The 21,664-nt window shown below is 49.9% G+C and overlaps 1 protein-coding gene across 17 annotated transcripts in view; it reads right to left on the bottom strand.

Annotated features, from left to right (window-relative positions):
* The window catches only part of LOC135917624 (CUGBP Elav-like family member 2), a 562,919-nt gene that overhangs the window by 107,979 nt on the left and 433,276 nt on the right, over nt 1–21,664 (bottom strand). For all 17 annotated transcript variants that reach the window (XM_065451194.2, XM_065451193.2, XM_070528146.1 and 14 more), the window contains 2 exons: nt 8,473–8,598; nt 689–768 (listed from right to left, as the gene is read on the bottom strand). In XM_065451194.2, the coding sequence (XP_065307266.1) occupies nt 689–768; nt 8,473–8,598 (206 nt within the window). The remainder of the gene's footprint in view (nt 1–688; nt 769–8,472; nt 8,599–21,664) is intronic.

The raw sequence follows: 21,664 nt of genomic DNA, 5'->3' as shown, positions 1-21,664 counted from the left end.
AGTTTGACGTCCAAGGATCGCGGCGCGAATCGAACGCGAAATGCATACAAACGTCAGTCGGGTGAACGAATGGGCCAAGCAGCGCAGGCGGCGCCTACTTCTACGGGTGCCGCCAAGTTGCCCCGTTGCGTTAGGCTCCACTTGTGTGTGTGTTGGCGCTTGGCTCGAGTGAAATTTCAGCGGCAATTCGAGGATTTCGAGGACGCCGAAGAATGAAATTCAAGCAAGAGGAAACGAACCTTTTTTTCGCGCACTTACGATGAAAAGTTGTAAGACCTCCTAAGCTGCAATTTCTTACCAGCCACTGTGTTGGACACACGCCTCAAGCTCTTTAGGGGGCGGCTTTTCAAAGTTGTTTCCGAACGAGCATGGCATGTACCCGCATCGTTTTACTGTTTCTTTTCATTTTTTCTTTATTGGCTCCCTTTAGTCACACGTGGCCCGTGTGTGTGTGTGCGTGTGTGTGTGTGTGTGTGTGTGTGTGTGTGTGCGTGTGTGTGTGTGCGTGCGTGCGTGCGTGTGCGTGCGTGTGTGCGTGTGTGTGTGCGTGTGCGTGTGCGTGTGTGTGTGTGTCGATTCGCTCCCGATGACGGGCTTTCGAAGTGCCGTTCGTCTCGAAAATGCGCGTCCCGCGACCGCATTAACAATCGATCACGGCGTTACAGTTGACGAATGCGGAGGCACTCACCTTCATGGTCTGCGAGTGGTTCATGGCTTTGATGGCGTTGATGGCACACTGTCTGCTGGCGTACGTGACGAACGCGCAGCCTGTGGAGAAAAAAAAAAGAATATGAACATGGAGCAAACGTGTTTAACAAACGCGTTTATACCGTAGTACGCGATGTAGTTCAGTCTTGGAAGAACGGACGCTTTAGCTTTCATCTTTAGTGACTGTAACAATTTGTGCTAGCTGTTTGTTTGACAATTATGAATTATAGCGACTCTTTAAGATGTTTCATGCTTATTCCCACTGTTTCCTGCCTGTTCATTGTAGACAAACGTTGTACTTAGACACCCTACGAGCCATAACATATTGTGTATGTTTTTTTTCCCTGGAAGAAGAGAACAAAGTGAGCGAATGAATGGCACTCCGTGCAACACAAAAATAATAGATAATGCTGTTATCGGAAATCTGGCGAGCTGGGCACTTCTCCGTGCAGCAAACAACAACTTGACGTCCTCTTGCGGATAAGTGTACTACGTCCCTGCAAGGTTCCTTCACTGCTTCTCACGCCCCGAAGATGTCGCATGAATTGACGCTGCGCTATTTACCGTCCTTCGTTCTAAACAGTAGCTCAAACTGAATCTACACTGTAGACAAACAAAAAAGCGAGGTTAAAATTCATTACAAATTAGCTGCAGCTGCAAGTAGCTGCTCCAGAGTAAACAGTGGCCCCTTTATAAGCTTAAAACTCTTGTTCGAACGTCCCCCCCCCCCCCCCCCGAGAACAAACCCGCAATTAATACGCGCACAAAATTGAAAAGTAGGAGTCAAATACATGCGTCTCTACGAGAAACCGAGCAGAGAGCCAGGGACAACATAAAGCGCCCTCCGAAACGACCACGCTATGCAATTTTTTCTCCCGAAAGTCAAACACTGAGCCGCAGACAATACAACCGCCACGCGGAAGATTAACGGACGGGCTTAATTAGGCCTAACAACATTGTAGGGCAATAAAGTAAACCGGCCAACGACGGGCCGTACGAAAAAGGTTAATCGAGTTATACGCCACTCGCGCATAAAATAACGCGAGGTCGCGGCGAATTACGAGACGCGCGCGCGAAAACACGAACGCTGCAAGTTGATATTCCGCGCAGAGGCAGATAGATCGCAGTCATCGCCCCCCCTCCCCCCGAAAAAAAGAGAGAGAGAGCCTCCCAGTTAGGCTAATCAGATTACGGGCATAATCTGGTTAGACAGCCCCGTGCAGCGTGGGGGCGGGCATAAATGAGGAAAAGACTTATGACCGCCGCGATACCGCGGGCTATACAAACGAAAATCAGAGGAGACTTTAAGCGCAAGAGCGAAAAATAAAAGACAGAAAACAGAAAGACGTTCCACCGGACGTTCGCTTAAACTACGCAAACACGCATACCACGACAGTATAGCGGCGCATATGGCCGCGGGGCCAAGTGAAGAAAAATGAGAAATGCTGACGAACATGCCGCCGTTGTTACCGAAAAGCCCCTCCTGCCTCTACCGTGCCTCCGTATAACGAGAGAAATGAGACGAACTGCTGCTATCGTTACCGTCGCAGTATTCAGACACATATAGGCAAGAAGATAGCAACGCGGAGCTGACGAAAGAAATTTCGCGATGAGATCGCGGGAGTAGGTACAATTAAATTAAGCCTAGAGGTTATAACAAGCACCGAAAGGAAGGTCGTAAAACAGCGCGACGACAAACGCAAGCAAGAATATCTGACGCATACGCCTAGCCTCTACTCAATTCCATCCCTTAAACCTCTAGCGAAGGCTCCGCGCGTTGTATTCCTACGGGCAGAGGACACAGTTGTATATCCATGCGCGCAGATTACGTCTCACGACGCATCACACAATGCGAGCGAATGATATGCCTACCAACTTGATTGAGAGATCGCTTGGACCAGCAGGGGCTCCACCTGTTTCCACACACCTGTTTTCCACACGAATTACAATATCGTGAACTGAAGTCACACGAAAATTTGCGTGCGTGTGTGTGTGTGTGTGTGAGAGAGAGAGAGAGAGAGAGAGAGAGAGCCTGTGGGAGAGGCTTTCGTGTTGCAGTGGACATGAAGATAGGCTACTGCTGCTGCTGCTGCTGCTGCAGATAATGATTATGATCGGAAATGAGATAACTCGTGTTTCAACACCGCTGGTACACGGACGCACGCAAGCAAGCTCCTACGCACGCACACAAAGAGAGAGAGAGAGAGCAACGGTAGCATGAAAGCGCCCACAGATTAGGTCGGTAAGTAAGAACGTGTAAACAGATAGAAAGAAGTCACACGCACGCGCGCATAAAAAAAAGAACATCCAGCGGATCACGGCCATCCGCCGACAACCTGCCTAATCGAATTAGCGTGCTCCATCGCAGGAAAAAAGCAATATTGCCGGCAGAAAGAGAACACGGCACAAGAAAGAGGAAGATGGAGACATTGGACAATCTTCCGATACCAGCAGGGGAAAAAATTTCATAAGTACGCTCGAGATGCCATTCCCGCTCATCTATAAATGGTTTCGTCTTGTCTTAACTTTGCTTCGAGTCCGTCGTTGTGAGGGCTTGCAAGTGCTGTTTTGAGTACCGCATGTGCCGGGGAACCATCGACGGGCGAAGCTGGCCGTTTTAGCGAAATTCTCGTCGGGATAGAAGGATCGCTTCTTCGAAAAAAAAAAAAACTCGGGACCAACTCGGGAAACATTAGGCAATCGAACTCTTACTTGACGGGCGAGAGCTCCTTATTCCCGACATGTTTTGTTCGGCGGGGAAACATAGCACCCCTCCAACGAGTGTATAAACGAGATTAACAGCATTAAATCAAGACTGAAGACAGCTCAGAGGGTATCGAGGATATTCGAAGTTGGAGCAGCTTACTATCTTGAGGGTAAGGTGCCGTCCAGCAAACCTACGTAAGTCCTAAAAGGCGGCCGACCGGTTTGTGCTAGTTCACGATTGTTCAGAATCCACTCACTGTTATGGCCTTTAAAGAGCAAAGACAGCTCAAACTAGTATTTTTTAAGCAAGTAAAGCACTCTTGCACTCGACGATACAATTAATCACCAGGCTTAGGAGCACGAAAGCTTCTATTCCGAGTGCGTAGTTTTGCGTATGCCTAAATAAACAGACGTATACGACGAAAAATTTCTGGCCCTCCTGTTCTCGAAAGTAGATGTACGCATGAAATGGCAAGCGACAAAGCAGATTGGGTGGCGATGATACTAGTCACAATCTTAAAATCGGTGCAGCGGATGTTCCCAACGGCCCACCCCACCACACCATACCATAATGTGCATTGGGTCCATATGGACATTGCCCAGCAAATGGAGGAAACCGGCTCAAGGCGTCACGACAGGCAGCAAAATACGCCAGGGAGACAGTGCGCATTGCACAGCCAGAAGAAAAGCGCCTGAAGGAGGCGCTAGGCAGCGTGGCGCCATCTCTCGACGCGACGCAAAACCCACGCCGCGGAACTAACGGATGTTAGATATGGCGCCGTTTCCTGCGATTACTTCGAGTTCCCCAGACCACATCGGATTGCAGCACAGCTAATTGAGGAATGCAGAAGCAGGAAAGCGCATTCCAGAGAAGACACGTGCAAACAAGTTTGCGACCCCCAGGTCGTGTCCCGCCGGGATTAGAAGGGGCCCTGGGACAATGGAGCTCATTCGACCCCCTTCGTCTTTGAAGAAGGCTGTTGCCACCGCTGCGGAGCCGAGTCGCCGGGATTTGCAGGTGGGCATCGGACAATGGAGCAGGTGCAGCCCCCCTCCTTCTCCGGCCTAGAAGTGATTGCCAGTCTGCGTGGCAAGACCGCAGAGAGCCCCGACAGGTGTGCCCCGCGACACGGGCGCCTACCATTGGTTGCAAGTGGCGTCATCGGAGTGGACTCTCCCATTGGTCAAACATGACGTGACTTGCAGTGCTCGAAGGGCTTATAAGAAGCCTTCCAGAGAGACCTGAGCATTCTGGGACATGCCCTGATTCCCTGATTCACCTCTCTCGAACTTCTTGCCGCGGGCCGCAGCGTCCGAGTTGCTGCCGGCCCGTAATGACTGTACCAATGTTTCTTGTCGCTCACGTACCCTGTATATAATGTAGAATAAATTCCTCCCAAGTTGTGGTTTCCATCCCGAAGTCCCGTCCTCCAAACCCTACACGGACCACTGGCGTTCAACAGCCCAGGTAACGCCAAAAGATGACAATTAAGAGTATGGTGTCCTGTATCTGCCTTTTGAACGCCGCCGCCCTATTGGAAATGACAAAACTTCAGCGTAATAGAAGTTACAGCTTGAGTGATATTGTGAACAAACATTAGAAACTCGGAGGCAATATTTTTTTCTAACTTCTTTTAGCAGTACCTAGCGTATGTAATGCGGTCATGTACAGAGGGGTGGCGGGCCAGAGGCCCCATTTTATTAAATTTTAACTGGTTGCCAGGATGATCTCGTCTGAATGCCCGGACAACGGCTCTGGCTTTTGGCTCAATGTCACTTGAAGATCGCCGACAACGGTAGCTAAAATATTTCATGCTTAAAACGCAGTTTCAAGATAGCCGAGGTACACTAGCGTATATAGACGTATACGACAGTATGGGAAGCCATATTGTGGGAAGTGACACATGGACCAATTTGTTGTAGACTGTATTAAAAAAAACGGACAGACAACGCAGTGCAACAGACAGGACGAACGCTAACAAACAGGAGCAGCTTGATTTGAGAAAACATGGATTAAAGAGGCAGTGTTATAAATAGCCAGTGCGGACGGATGTTTACGGCTTGTTTGCATATGCGCGTGCGTGTACAACTGCCTTGATTTTTTTGCCCATGTTCTTCAAATAAGCCTCGATCGTCGGCGCTCTCACTGCGCTTTTCATTTTCCAGCGTTTTTCGTTCGCGCTGTTCACACGCGTTAATTAATCTAAGATGCGCATTTCACTGGCAGGTGGCAGGCATTTCACTGGCAAAGCTGTCAAGGCGGCCGGCTGGATACGTCAACAAGAGGATGTTTTGGCACAACGGAATCGTATCGCTGTTATCGCTATCGTATCGAACATGCGCAGCCTTGGCGTGAGCCACATAGTTAATCCGCACCACACAGCTTATCGTGCTGCAAAACCTCTCACGCGTAAAAGAACGTACGCATTTAGAGTTACGTCGTTTCACTATGCTAAATCACATCGATGTACGCTCCATTGTGCTAAAACTCCGAGAAAAGGTTAGAGGGCAAAAAAGATGACGGGCCTCAACTTTAAATGGAATCGCAAGCGCACCACAAGACATGAAAAAAAAAACATAGCTAACAAAGGCACGATTTGAACAGTCTCTTCAGATTTCGAAAATGGGTAAACCGAGCCTCTACGCTCACCAGCGGTATTACCGGGAGTTCGTTATTTCCGGTTGCGAGCTGCAGCTACCAATCAATCCGTCTTGCAGCGCTCGAAAAGGAGATAAAACAAAATATACGCGGGAAACCGAATCCTCTATCTTCACTTTTTTATTCTTGGTCGATCAGTAGCTTCCCCAATATCCGCGCTTTGTCGTCCCAGACTCTAGAAATACACGCAGGGTTATGCATGCATGAGCAAGTTCTCGAAGAAAAAAATGAGAACAAAATAAAGGACCTTCTCTTTCCCGATTTCCCGCTTATACAAAGCGCGCTGTCTCTGCGAAACTCTTTCCATTATCCCTTCTCTTACCAACCTTTACCCATTGTTGTCCTTGCTCGGCGGATAAGGTTCCGCGCAATCTCTGGCCTCCCCTCCCCACCCCCCCCCAAAAAAAAAAGAAAAGAAAGAGATACAAGAAAAGAGGAAGCAAGACCGATAGGCAACAGCTTGCGCTCCCCACCAAGCCGCCCACCTATGCCGAAAAGCCCTTCCCCCATCTTTATGTTTTTTTAGTGCTGTTACACTTTCCCTTCTCATACGAGTTCCTTGCTTTATTTGTGCATGTAAAAGCTGGTTACACCTCCCCCCTCCTCCCAAAAAAGAGAGCAATGATTTCACTCTCAACTCGTGGCACGGGAAACTCGATCCAGGCGACATAAAAAACAAAAACAATGGCCCCGAATTCCGGCTCACAATAGGGAAACGATTTCCGCTGTTCCTCTCGTCGTCCTCTTCTAACCCCGTTGCTTCTTTTATCGGGTCCCACTTCACAACGGAGCGTATAGCATACACCATACTGTATAGGTGTTGTCCAGATTTTCTGCTTTACCGGCTTCCAGGAGCGCGACGGCGGTGCAACCAGGGGCCGATCCATCACGCCGACTTCCAACCCGATTCGCCCAAGCTACCCCCTCCCCATTCCCTCTCTTCATCCTACCCTTTCCCCATACGGTCGCTGCGATCGACCGTCATTAATTAAAACTCAGCCGTCGCAGATTCGATCGGAGGTCCTCAATCAATGATGGCTCATCAATCATCTACCGGGTGGTGGTAGTGGTGCTCGCCTTTTCGCCCACGCTCTCCCTTCCTTAGTCGCGCGGCTTCCCTTTACTCTCTCTAGCCCCCTACCCCCATCCCGTTTTCGGGACAGCGCCCATAATCGGCCTCCATCCCGACAAGAACGCTTTCCCTTTCCGCGACACGAACTCTCACACGGACTTTGCGTCCACTTGGCGCACGGAGTTACTGACGAGATTTTCTTTCTTCCTATCTTTCTGAAGGCCATCGAAGTCCCCAAGAAAAGATACTGGCACGCTCTGCGGGGTGCCCTCGATAATCTGCAGCAATAGCTTTTACATGCACCATTTTCGTTTTCGATTAGGTGCATGTCATAAGCAGAGAGAAGGTGGTCACGTGGAAACAAAACGTCGTGACGTTTTTTCGCGCGCTCCGGCTTGTACTGTCGTCTGCAATGCGTCTACACGTTGCGCTGTCCGATGCAGCAGACGACAGAGCCAGTCAGAGCACGTGTGGCAAAAACTTCCCGATCTATCTGCGACACATGCAACACATGGGAAACGACATCAAGACTGGTTCGTAGAAATGACATATTAACGAACTATTAGGACACCCTGGGACTTGCTGGTGTTTTTTTCCCTAGGATTTCGATGTCAAGGACGTTCATTTAGAGCAAGGAAAATGCAAAGCAGGAAATATCACGCCCGTACCGCTTTGAATGGATACTAATTAAGGATACTAGTTTGTAGAAGGTCAGTTCTCAATGCACGAAATGCGGCCTACTATCTACCCTACTATCTTCCGTTCTTAATTTATGTATTTATTTTCTTGAATTTCACGAAAGTTGCGATGTAGGTGATGGCAGCACATGACGTCACTGTTGTCGCGGTATACCTTCGAGGATCCGGACGACTTTTTTTTTTCTTTCTGTTTTTCCAGGGAACCAAGTTGCTGGGATTGTAAATTATATACGCCGGGACGTTACCGTTGTTCTAGAAGTAGCGCCTGCAGTCTGCGCTTTCCGAAATATGTGCGCAGTAATCTTCGACGGCGGAGACTTACCTCGGCCAAAAGCCTCGGTCACCCGTTCCCCCTGTCAGTGATGCTAAGACGACGCCGATTCCAGCAAGTTGATGCCAGTACTATCCACTTCTTGTTTACTTACAGTGGTCCGATATGTTGTTTAAATTTATGGCTTTTCTCACTACGCTGCTTTTCAATCGTCTCTCTCCTTCTGCTACAAGGTGTGAATTACATTAGTGACCACTTGCTATACTCTGTTGCTTATGTTCCCCACCTCGTATGATACCCCAACGAGACCCTTCAAAGGCAACAAATAACGGAGAGGTCCACAGAGGGCAGCACGCACCTTTGCTCTGTCCGTTTCCGTCCCTGAGAACGGTGCACTCCTCGATGGAGCCGAAGGGGGAGAACATCACTCGAACATCGTTTTCGTTGCACTCCTTCGCCAGCATGCCGATGAACAGCTTGCGCTCTGCACCACAGAAGGAAAGCAGACACACCTTGAGTCACACACACACACACATACCAAAAATGGTAAATGCTAAGCGTCGCCAAAAAAAAAGTAAGACAGGCTGCATAGAGGACGAGGGTTCACGTTTGCATAAATGAGCCGCGACACACCAAAATACTTATTGCGCGCGCGTCATGCTGGGCCTCATGAGCGGCCACCCCCGCAACAACGAGGAGGGTGCATTGGAACGTGCACATCTCAAGAGTGCACCGGAACCGCTGCAGTAGTACTTGTCGTACGGCAACGAGTACTGCCGTAGTTAATGACGGAATGTAAGGGTGCACAATTCGGAGCGCCCTCTGGCGGTGCTAATAAAGCTATTAAAGCATGTTTTAAAGCTTCGCTATAACAAAGCGGGTCCAAAGGCTCTGTTCGAGCTTGCTTATCGTGATTTCAACCCACTGAGAGCCGCCGAAAGGATTAGTCGTCTTACACGACCATTAAAGTGCTGCATAGCGCACTATGGCACCACAGGCAAATACACCTTGAAGTTCCCAGGTGAGAATTACCAGACGTGTACAGTAAGTACGCATGAAATGAGGCAATAGCAGTGCCAACGCTTGAAAGTTTCTTTACTTTCTTTACTGAAAGCTTCATTTACTTTCGTTATTGACACAAGCAGCTTTCAGAACTCCCCTATCCACTTGCCACTAAACAACACACATTTTAAGCAACAACCAAGGTTAACAGGAGTGTAAGAAATTAGTAAGCGGGCGCCGCCCGCGGTAACCAGCCACGTAGTGACGTCACGTACCGCGCTTGGTTTGCGCAAGAAAGAAGGAAACACAGAGACGCCCCTTCGCCCCGCAGCATGGTACACATTCTAGGCCCGGCATTTCACCGCCGTTTCCGAGCAAACGGCGTTACCGCCACACTTAGCTTTCACCGTCGTGAAACAATGTTATCGCCGGCCATGAAGCGCCTCGGTCGAGAAACAACGTTATTATCGCCTCACTCAAGTTGCAAGCACTGGAACTACAATTGCCGCCCGTAAACAAGCGCTCACGCACGCACGCACGCAGACACACGCACGCACACACACACACACACACACACACACGCACACACACACACACACACACACACACACACACACACACACACACACACACACACACACGTACAGTCTCCATACGACGCCATAAACCTAAGCGGCACGCGAAACCGTACACAGATGCGGCCACTTTGAACCCTTCCTGCTCTCGCTGCATTCTAGAAAATGTGAAGACGCGCAGGCGATGGTGGCCCGGGAAAGGAAAAAAAAAACAACAAAGCTATAGGTACTTAACAAACCCTTTCACAGTCCCGATTTGCATGCGCTGGGCTGGGTCTGCCCCATCAGCCCGCCTGCGCACGTTACTCGCGTGCCACTCTCCAACCCCCTCCTATTCATTTATGCATTATTTTTTTTATTTTACTATATTCCTTTTTTTGCTTTTGTAGTCGCTTTAACGCAGAGACGAGAAGATGTCGTGCAGCTCGCCCCCGGCGCTCCATCCCCCTTGGCATGGTAATGCAGTCGTGAGTGTTCTACAGCGGTGCCAGGTTCGCCCCACTCTGGCGTTTTGCGTTGTCGAGCGCTGAGGTGAGGGCTAAGCTTAACCAGTCGTTGCCCGGGCGCGTCCTAAAATGCGGTGGATCCCAGTCACAACCGACAATCCTTCGGCAGCTCGAAAACACGAGAACGACGGCTCAAAGCCCTAGGTGGGCTATTCGCTAGAGCGGCCACATGCGTGCAACATTTTGAATAGGAATGCTTTCATCGCATCCAGATAACCCTGCCCGAAGAGGTGTAAGCCACGAGGCATGCATGCTGTAATGAACAAAAGCATGCTGCAGTGACGCTTCCAACGAACGGATGGAATGACTACGCCCCCATCCACCAGATGTCGCCCACGAACGAAGCAGAAAATATACGAACAAAAAAGATTGTGCAGCAACTATTAAAGAATTGTCAAAGAGAGGCGTATATACTTCCTTGTACCATGCTATGCTCGCGTCTGCGTTCTTTTTGCTTTCTTGTCTGGTTTAGGCGCCGTCGTCTGCTACGCGGTGGTTGCAGGGCTGCAGTTCAACGCAGGTATACGACTACAAAACGAGCAGCTGTGCGTAAAGTGACAAACTTGCGTCCCGCCCTGATCGCGCAGAGCAGCCCACCGTTGGCTCTCTGACGCAACAGTAAGAAATCGACCGCCGGCTTTCTGAGACCCTGTTTTATACGATCAGACAGCTGCTGTACAGGAAGCCGAGCGAGCACAGCTGTTGTTTCTGAACAAAACCCAACCGAGTTCGCCTACGACTTGAGCGAGCCCGAACTCCGCCCTCCCAATGTCGTCACCCTTTTCCCCTCCATCAGTGCGGCGCATACAACCTGGATCAATCCAGGTTAACCTTCCTGCATTGCCTTTGTCATTCCCTAAATCGGACAGCAGCCGCGAGTCCACATAATGAATGACTTATAAAAAGAAGGAGCTTTAGACGTATCCTTCGAAGGACAGCGGAAATCAGACGACGCCACCAAAACGAGAACTCAATCGTATCCAAACGTTTGCTTTGTTCGGGGCACAGCATTTCCCGCCGAAGAGGTTGGAACAAAGAGGACAGTGGACTAGAACGCGCAGCCGAAAGCAAACAAAAGAATCGCTCTGCACGGCGCCCCCTGCCAAACCGCGGAGCCGCAAGCTGGCAACCACGTTTGCCCAAACAATTTGGGAACAGCGCCGGGGAAACGAGAGAAGCCCGTGACGCGTATCCCCCTGGCGGGGCAGGCGCGAATTAATACGGCAACGAATGCGCGCGACGTTAAGTGGCCGGCGAATAAGCGCCGCTTGGCACGCATGACAAAACAGCCAGAAAACCGGGAAAGCCACGGGTGAGCAGGGAGAGGAAAGGAGGCAGGAGCGGTGGGTCGGGTGAGGAAGTTTTTGGGGAAGGCACGCCAGGGATGCGAAACGCGCCCGTTCAGGCGCCGCGGGCCGGAACGTAGAGACAATTAGCGGGTCTGCGTAAACATTCACCGCTGGACTGCGCGTATAGGTGCGGCCAGAGCAGCGGGACAGTTAGGAGCGGGCGTGCCTTCCCGAGCACTTTTCGGGAACACCGCGCGGCTCGCATCCCTAAATGGGGAAGCAAAGCGGGGGAACACAGGAGGTCGCGGCGAGAGCGCGGGGTGGCGCGCTGCTCGGCACGAGAATGCGTTCCCGCCGAACGTCGGGAAAGCGGGCCACAGCACGCACGCTGCTCGACGAGCCTCAACTGAAGCCCGCACGCCGCTTGCACAAGTGGGAAGGCGGCAAGCCGGACGGGAAGCCAACCGAAGCCCCTGGGCCAGGGGACTGCGAGCCAGCCGTACCCCTCCGCCCACGGCACCGGCTTTCGGAGTGCGTGTTGACCGAAGAAACGCGTGCTTGGCGACGCAAACGCGATTAACGTGCCGGGAAACTAACTCAGGGCGCGGGGGGGGGGGGGGGGGATGGAGGAGAGAAAAACATGCTGGCGCGCGGAGAGGCATCAAGACATTAGAGATCGCGCATGCAGAAAGAACGCGTGCCCGCGCTTCAGGAGCAGTGACAAGAACGAGCGCAAGGGTGAGCGGGGTGCGTGGGAAGGGGTGGGGGGAAGTGCGTCACCGAGCTGTTCCCGGGCCAACAACTCCAGTATGCCGACGGCCAAATCTCGCAAAGCGGCAGCCGCGGTGTTCGCGACAGTCACGCAACAGGAATTGCGAATGACGAAACGTTTCGGAAGCCACGTTGGACGGCGCGATATTCGCGCGTAAGAGGTGTCATGCATGTCCCTGCGAAGTTCTGTCCTCGTTTTTTTTTTCGTCGCGAGGGAATTCAGGCCGGGTTCTCGAAACAAGGACCACGGAAGAGCGCTTTCCATTCTCGACATTCACTCGCTCTTGCGCCCGGTGTCTCGGTCGCGTAATCCCCGACAATGCCGGAGCAGCGGTAGTTGGAGCGACAAAAGTGAGCCTCGGCGCCAGCCCGAACCGGACACAGCCGTGCCGGATCACAAACGCTACCGGCGAAAGTGGGCGACATACACACGCACGTCAACAGACAGTCACTCCAACTATGGTTAGTCCTCACAGGCTATCCCGAGCGATGCGAAGAAGGAATATTTAAGAAAACTTGGAGTCCAATAAGTGCTTTGCAGAATCTCGTACTGGCATTACGTTCCGTTTTCGCCTTTGCACGTCGCTTCGGCTGACAATTACTATGATCGCACACATACATCTAATAGCTGAAGTTCAAGCAATGTCGCACCTGTAGTGACGGGAGTTGTAACCGCATGAAAACGTACCACTTGACCTCTATTTTGCACCTTCTAGCAAAGACGGTTCTACATGAGCACGCTCGTAACGTGTATGACTATGCCATAAAGGGCACCTCACAAGGCCACAGGGCAAATTTTGCTTGTAAGCTGGAAGTTGTTACGTGCCCTCTAAGGAGTGTTCTGCCGCAAGTCTATAACAGTCAATATGTAACACAACTTTTTGTGACACAACTGGCAACCTCGGTCGGCAACGGATCAGTTACGTTAAATAAACACAGCGCGGGTTAGCATAGCGTTCCCTGCAGCCCGAACAGAAACTTCTGCAGAGAGCTGCAATGGGCTTTCGCCAATAAACAGGCACGCCTAACAGGAAAGCGACATTTTCAGGCGAGGTGTCGAGAGCTACAACGCGCTTTCGCCAATGAACACGAACGCCTAACAGGAAAGCAACATATTCAGGCGAAGTGTCAAAAGCAGCAGTGCACTTTCGCCAATGAACAAGCACGCCTAGCAGAAAAGCGACATTTTCAGGCGAAGTGTCGTGAGCTGCAATGCCCTTTTACCAATGAACAAGTACGCCTAACAGGAAAGCGTCATTTTCAGGCGAAGTGTCAGTCGTGGCGTGCCGATACTGCGCGCTCTGTATGTGATGTCGTCGGTTAGGTCTAAGCTGTACAAAGAGGCCTGCTCAAGTTGCGATTTCATTAAACTGTGTGCGGCCGTATCCAACTTGATGCTACTATGGCACAGGTACAGTGATGAACATAGCGTGGCGCTTTTAACGACACGAATACGCCGATTTGTAAATACCATCGCACTGTTCTGTAGTCCATAATGAAACGGTCCGTAATGAAACATTTAAAGAAAGCAATGTTAAGTTCACGGCTGTTCATACTTTCTGCTTGCGCTATATATGGAAACAAGAAGACAGGAAAGCATAGACAAAGTATTGGTGCGCCAACTTGCAAATTGTTTATTACAATAAACCACGCCGTTGTCTGCTAGCGCACCATTGGATTGCCCATGTCTCTGTACAGAGTGCAAGAAGAAAAGCTGGATGACATTCTCGCGTAATGCTGCTGCAAACAGCTATGGCATATCGCACGTGAATTTCAATTCCAAAGAACGTCTCGTGCTTTTTATCAGGTGGCCTAAGATACGACGCAAGCAATGTGCAGTCATTATTGCAGGCCACGATATGGTGCAAGTTTTCTAATTTAGGGCACTGTAGGAAAACATTAACTCCAGCTAGATCGATAAGACTATTCGTCTAAAGTATATAATCGTGTTCTGTATCTCAAAATATCCCTTTGTTCTGTAGAAAATTGCTTCCGAAGGTCCCGCTGCTGCTCCTCAATTTGAAGTGGCTCGCGCCAAGACGGAAAAGTTGACGTATTTCTCCCGTGACCTTCCTCTACGCCACTCTCTGCGGATTAGCCAGTGCTGACGTTACATGAGAGGTACCATATCCCACAAGAGGTGGCACTACTGTGATTTCTTTTCGTAATCTCGCTTACAAGAGCTCTGCCATCGCTACGAATGAAAAATTCGTTCTTACACAAGCCTATACTTCAAATCAAGCTCGATTTATTAATTTCCCTCCGTGCCCACTTTGGACATCTGGACTGCGTTTCCCGTTCCTTAGAACAGCATTCTAGCCATCAGACTAATAGACAAGAGATTATAAGCTATACGTATAAGGTCACAGATGTTTACATTCTAAAAGCTGCAGTAAATGCAGCCTTTCTGTTTCTGCGTGTAACACATACAATTTTTCGCCCCATTAATCACTGCGCGGACATGCATGCTATGTTTCTTCGGCTTACAGTAGAAGCGGCCCGCAAATATCGTTTGCAAATGTGATTAACAACGTTTACAACGCTAATTGAGTAAACGAAACAAGGGAACGGAAACCACGCAATTTCGATGAAAAGAAGCAATAATAAACCAGCGAACCAACGGACAAAAAAAATAGAAGAGAAACAAACAGTAGACGCCTCTGAGTTAATGGCGGTTGAAACGCGAGAGAAACTGCATCGTGATGAAAATACAATATAAAAAATAAATAAATAAACAAATAAACCACAACAAGTCGGCAAATTCATCGAAGGGGCGACAATCGCAGAAGGCTCGAGTATAGGGGGGACGCTGCGGAGAGAAAGATTGCTTTTCATTTCCGGGCTCAAGTGGAAGCATGCGCCGTGATGCCGCCGTGCGCGTATCATGACGACAATGCTAACACACTGTTCCTCGGCGATCCTGAATAACAAATGCAGCGCGCGAGGCTTAATCGCCGAGAAAGAAGGACAGAGGGGCGGGACCGAAGAAGACGTCCCAGCGCCCATGTCCGCGATAGGAGCAGCAGACGACAGGGGAGCAAGAACCGCAGGCGGAGAGGGGGCGAAGAGAGAAGCAGACGACACCGCTCCGGCAGCAGACGAAGACGAAGACGAGCCGAGCCGAGGAGGGAGGAGTGAGCAGGAGAAATGCGCGCACGTACGGGCAGCGACATCAAAATGTCGTTATAGAAATTGATCGTCGTGGGGTCCCGGAAACTTTGCTCTGGGACCGCGACGTTTCACGTGGTTCTCTCTCCCTCCCGACAGCACGCTGTCGTTATTCATTCGTCCGCTGCGCAGCGTTTCTGTACGATATTCGTCTTCTGGGTTATTTTATTTATATTTTTAGTTCGACGATTGCGACGGAGAAGCGCGAAAGAGCAGAACAGCGTGTGCTCCTCTTACTCCGACTGAGAAGCAGAAGCGGAGTTAAAAAACAAGCCAAACAAATGGACATGATTTACGCATTAGGCATAACGTGTAAGGTCTTGGAAAGTGGAAGGAGAAGGTACTTGATAACGCCGTATGCTGAAAACGACCCTTCGTTTTATTTAGTATTATGATATTTAACAACGTGTTATACTTTATGCGCTCACATCAAGAACAGTGGCCACAAAGTAATGCATCATCGTTGCCACAAGGCAAGAATGAACATTCTCACGTCCGCGCGGTTTCGTTAAGCTGTAAAACTTACAATATATTAACAGTCAAAATTATTTGTGCAAAGTTTCCAAAGTTAGTGCACTAATTGGCAGCAAAGGAGGGATGCATATGCACTGCTTGCTATGGGTGTCTCCACATGACGGGATATCTGCTACGCTGACACTTTCCAATTCGATCACTTCAGCTTTTCTCCGACTTGATTTCCCTAAAATTACATGGCAATTTTCCGACATTCAACGTTCACGCGAAAGGAAAAGAATGGTTGCTTACACCTTGCCAAGCTAGTGTACCAGCCCATCATTTCCCCCGACGGATACCAGTAAATCATAAATTAGGTGGGACGAGCTACCACTTTGACTGACTGCATCTATTCCCCGGTGCTACGACCACCAGTCACACTCACAAGACCAGCAAAAGGGCCCATTACTTGAGGATTGTGCAGGTTACGGTAAAAAACTTCAACGCTTTTCTGGCATATCACTAGGTACGCCATAACCACCATAGGTACCAATTTCTCTTATTCAAAGCGACCGGGCTGAACATTCCATTCCCATCTCTGAATTTTACAGAACATCAAAATTATAAGTTTCTTTTTCTGATGATGACGAGGCAGGCACCCCGTCATCATCACAAAGGCGGTGGTGTCTTTAATGGCACCTTGCTCCCGTCGGAGTCGTGCGACATTCACACCGGTGAGTCGCGGAAGTCGCGCGACCAACCGCGACTGTTGACCACGGAGTCGCTCACGGCGAACAGTGTTCACACCGGTATGGGCGCGACCTGTGAGTCGCCATACCAGAACGTCGCTTCGCGTCCCCTTCACGTCTGCTCACACCGCCAAGCCCGAGACAGACAAGCGTGAGCGTGTTTGCCGACGCCTCCCGCTCCTGCACTACCGATTCGATCAACAGCTTCGCGACTCCCGTCGGGTATGGAAGACCGGTCGGCGAGCGACTTCTCGAAAGTGGTCGCTTATAGATTGTTGACAAAAGCGACCGTTCCCGCGTCCACCCTGGTACGGAATCTGATGAGGCGCAGAAGCCTGGCGATTCTCGTTCACATCGTCTCGTCCTGCAGTTTTTCAAGTGGCCAACGTTCTTCAACGTGTTGCCGTCTAAATTTGGAATTTCCTGTAACACACACACACACACACACACACACACACACACACACACACACACACACACACACACACACACACACACACACACACACACACACACACACACAAACACACACACACACGCGCGCGCACACACGCACGCACGCACGCAAACACACGCGCACACACGCACACACACGCACACACTTAAAAAGAAAACAAAGAAGCGCCGCGCATGTGCACGTATGCGAGAGAGAGGTACTACTGGTTATGAAAGGAAGTGACGTAACTGGGAGAAAACACTAAATATGGACCCGCTACGCGGAAACCACAACTACCTATTGCCGGGCGCTACTGGGATGCCACTGGCTTTCTGCCAAGTGAAGCTCATATTAAAGGCAGCAAGGAAACAAGAAGAACAAGACCGTAAAAACGCGGATGGGACAAAGAGAACGAGAAATTCCTCATGCATGAGTACGAGACAGGAGAGCTCCGTCACGGTGAGCTCAAAGAGAAGGTACAGAGAGAGAGAGAGAGAGAGAGAGAGAGAGAGAGAGAGAGAGAGAGAGGCACAGAAGATGACACCACCGCAATACCTCAGACGCGAAGACGTCGCGGGGTAAATTAAACGCTAGCGGGCAAGAGGACGACGACTCGAAGAACAACGAAGAGCCGAAGGGAATTCCATGAAAGGAAATTCAAAATTCAGAAGAAAACAAAAAGATGGAAATGTGCCAGGAACACCGTAGAAAATAATATACGGGGACGATAACAACGGCAAAAAAAAAGGAACGAGTGGCATAGGAAGTCGAAGGCACAGGAAATTGGTTAGAAAAAAAAAAAGAAACGAAAGTAGGGCGGCCGACGCTTCCTAATTTGCACGAGCCGGGCGGGAAATTAAAGAAATAAAATAATGATAAAAAAGTAATCGCAGCAGGAGATCTCGAATGGCCGCTTTTAGCGAAGCAACAGGCCTCACGGACAGAGCTATTAACTCGAAACCGAGGCAGCAGCCACCCATGCGGTGCGGAGAACGAAAAAGAAGGCAGGTATAAAATATCAAAAATAAGGACATTTTAGAAACGCGGTAAAGACAAAATCAGACCACGAGCGGCGGGAAAAGCCAGATGAGCACAGCAGCGCAGTCGGCGGAAGAAATTTGACCATTGAAGAAGAAAAAAAAAAAAAGAAAGACAATCGACGACGCACCGTGGGCGGGAAGCCAACGAGTCGGAATAAACCGAAACGGAACGGGCACGCTAGTCGGGAAGAAGGCCTTCATTTTGGGGAGCAGAGGCCCTTTTCCCCTTTTTTTAGATTTCCCCAGAGCGTCGACGGCTGCGCCAGCAGGGCGATGTGATACAAATAGCTGGGTTGCCAGTATAGGATAGGTTAGGTAAAGGATTGAAAACCTTGGACGCAACGAATTAAAAGAAAGAAATATATGTGCGGGCGGTGAATGAAAGAAGACAGAGAAATAGCCGCTAGAGTTAAAAAGAAGGCGTCTGAGAACAATAGGAAACTGCGGCGAGTCCCAGGCAGCACATATAATACGTCTGCTGCCGTTCTGAGAAGCAGACGAAAAAAAAGCAAGGACGTGGTATATGGAGGCAGAAGCCGTCGGCGTGTCTCTACACAGCAGAACAGAATCTTGCACAGTAATGTCAGAAACAGACGACGCTTGGGATAGCAACGCCAGCAGATACGAACAAGCCTATTCCGTCCGAGGAGGAAGTTAATTTGGAGGGACAGTGGGAGGCGCGACAAGTGGGAACTAAAGAAGTAAACAAAGGGAAAACGAAGCTAGAGGAATCGTTTCAAGAACAGCGCGCAAGGCAGCGTAAATATTTAAAGAATGCATTGCGGCACCGCGGGCACGTCAACGAATGGCGACAGCTTGAAGCGGTACGTGAAAACCAATTTCCGCTCGCTAAACGCTGGAGGCGTAGCGTGGCGCCTGCCTCTTGTCCGTTTGAGAGCACCGTAGCTTGGGCCGCGACCGGTTAGGTACTGTCGGATAATAAAAGAACGGCAGACAATATGGTAACTGGGTCGATGATTTCAGGAATAGCAGGAGGGTGGTAGAGCCAGACGAGACCGGTGTAGGCAATATGTTCAGCTATGGGCTAAGGGGCTGGAAAACGCAGACAGGTGATTACCGTTCCACTTATTTCTTGGCTTTGGTTCTCTTTGTTTCCTTCGGTGAATATTTTTGACGCAAATCCAATAAATTTATTTCGCCATTCACCAAGCCGACGCAGAGAATTCGATTTCTAGAGCGGTCAGGCGAACCCATTCCTATTACTACGCAATTTTATGAGCGTCCACGAAGTCAAGCACAAGCACGCACCCGAGCCTGAACTGCCGAAGCTATAGTGCCACGAGAGGGCTCGTCTACGGGGCAGACGCCTAGGTCTATTCACCAAAGTGCAACGTCACGAACACAAACAACGCCATGCGTCCGCAATGCGAGACGAACGTTGTCACGTTGGCTCGAACGTAACGCGACGCCACTACACGAAATTATGGGTTATCCTTTAGTATTGGTTCGTAGGCAATCCGCAGTACTGCCTACAAGAATCAATCAATCAATCAATCAATCAATCAATCAATCAATCAATCAATCAATCAATCAATCAATCAATCAATCAATCAATCAATCAATCAATCAATTAAAGTTGTGAAGCTTAGCAGTCAGGAACTATACACGGGGTTATGAGGCATGCCAAGGCCTCAGAATTAATTTCCACCACTTTTCGTGACCAGTTTCGCGCACCTAAATCTCTTAAGTACGCGAGCATACTTGCGGCCACTCCAGCAGCGGATGGAATCCGCGACCTCGTGCGCAGCGGTAGAATACCATAGTTACTGAGCCACCACGTCAGCCAATCTCTTTATCAACCCGATCCACGAATTAGTCGAAGGAAACGCGATAACTCCTGTTCACGCCCGTGGGTACATTCTGGGAATTGTTAATTCAAATGATTGAGAGAGAGAGACAAAAATAGATAGATAGATAGATAGATAGATAGATAGATAGATAGATAGATAGATAGATAGATAGATAGATAGATAGGCGAAAACAACTTACTATCAGCACGCGCTTCTAATCTTGTTCGCCAACGACTATACACGTTTGGCCAGCTCGTCGGCCCGCCAGGAAATGCCGCGGATAATGTGCCGATGGCGCAGCGCACGCACATTCTACGGCGCCTCTCGTTCCTCGCAGACAGCGCATAGAAAACGAGATCAGAGGTCGATCTCCCCCCCCTTTTTTTTTTCTTTTTTACGTCTGACATATACTTATAAGTGGCTCACGCAAACACTCGACCGACTGTACGGAGAGCATTAACGAGCTACCGCACGCTTTCATCAAACACCTCACATCCCACAGTGCTGGCGAGAAAAAAAAAATAAATAAACGAGGCTCGCTGCTATACGCCGCTATCAGCAGTCGAGAGTCGAAAGAATGCGCTCTCATCAAGAAAGAGAGGGAGGGAAAAAGAGAGAGAGAGAGAGAGAGAGAGAGAGAGAGAGAGAGAGAGAGAGAATCGGCAGAGGGCTCGGTTCGCTGGCGCCGTAAAAGCGGCTCTCATTAAAGCCCCATTAGCGAACGACGCCGAATTGGCTATGCGAACACACGAGCACAAAGATGGCGACACGGAGGGAAGGGCTGTCGAGGAAACGACGCTGCAACGATAAACGCATCTCCTATTACGACGACCGAGCGAAAAGGATTAACGGGAAAGCGATGAGTGGCACCATGTTAGACCACGCTGGGAGGCGTGAAAAAAAAAATACCCACTTCGCGAACTACCTCTTCATCGCTCCATCACATCAGCTCCGCAAAATAAGTACACTGTAAACGAAAATAAACCCAGCTGAGAGTTTTTAAGAGGTGATGTGCCCTAAAACCTCCCCTCCTCAAATATTTACTCCGATGTATGGGAGCAAAACAGCGCCATTCCCTCGTTTCACTCCGCTGGCTAGCTGCGGGAGTATTAAGGCGACATGACGCGATTTTACTCCGCTTAAAAATTTTGTTCTCCCGTGAAACTCCGACAGGGAGTTTTAAAAAACTCCCCTCCGCCGATACAGGTTAGTCACGTGGCGCTTCCCATGAGGCTGTGCGCCTCGCCAGCGACCGGGCGCGTTCGGCGGAGCGGGCAGTGCTCATGGCTGACGGTTTGTTTACGTCTGTGAAGTGTCGTTCCGTTACAGCGTTTCGTCAATTTGTTTCCCGTATCTCCGTCCAGAAAGTGTTATAGGCATGCCTGAAGCTCACTGTATCTCAGCTTCAGGTATATTAGCTGTGATCACTTTGCTGACAACTATGATTGCAAGAACCACGTTTTCAAGTGCGGAAAAAGGCTTAGGTATACCTCGAAGCTGCTCGCTGGCTCGTGATGTCGGCTCACGTTCTGGCTGTGTTTCCGTGCTGCGTCACCCTGTCTTGTTTTCTTCAGTACGTGAAATGCCACTTCTATGTCCTTTTGAGTACATGCTGACAACGTCCGGTGTAATGTTTGTAAGGACCGCGTAGCAATGGCAACAGCAGCCACTGTTCGAGCGACGACATCCGTGCTAGTCGCGCATGAATGGTGTAACCCAAGTTCTTTGCGGTGCTGTGTTGCCAGTGAGA

Source organism: Dermacentor albipictus, chromosome 10 (genome assembly GCF_038994185.2).
Source record: "Dermacentor albipictus isolate Rhodes 1998 colony chromosome 10, USDA_Dalb.pri_finalv2, whole genome shotgun sequence".
NCBI classification, from domain to species: domain Eukaryota; kingdom Metazoa; phylum Arthropoda; class Arachnida; order Ixodida; family Ixodidae; genus Dermacentor; species Dermacentor albipictus.
Note: the sequence above shows the minus strand (reverse complement) of the source record. Positions and strands in the feature narration are given on the sequence as shown.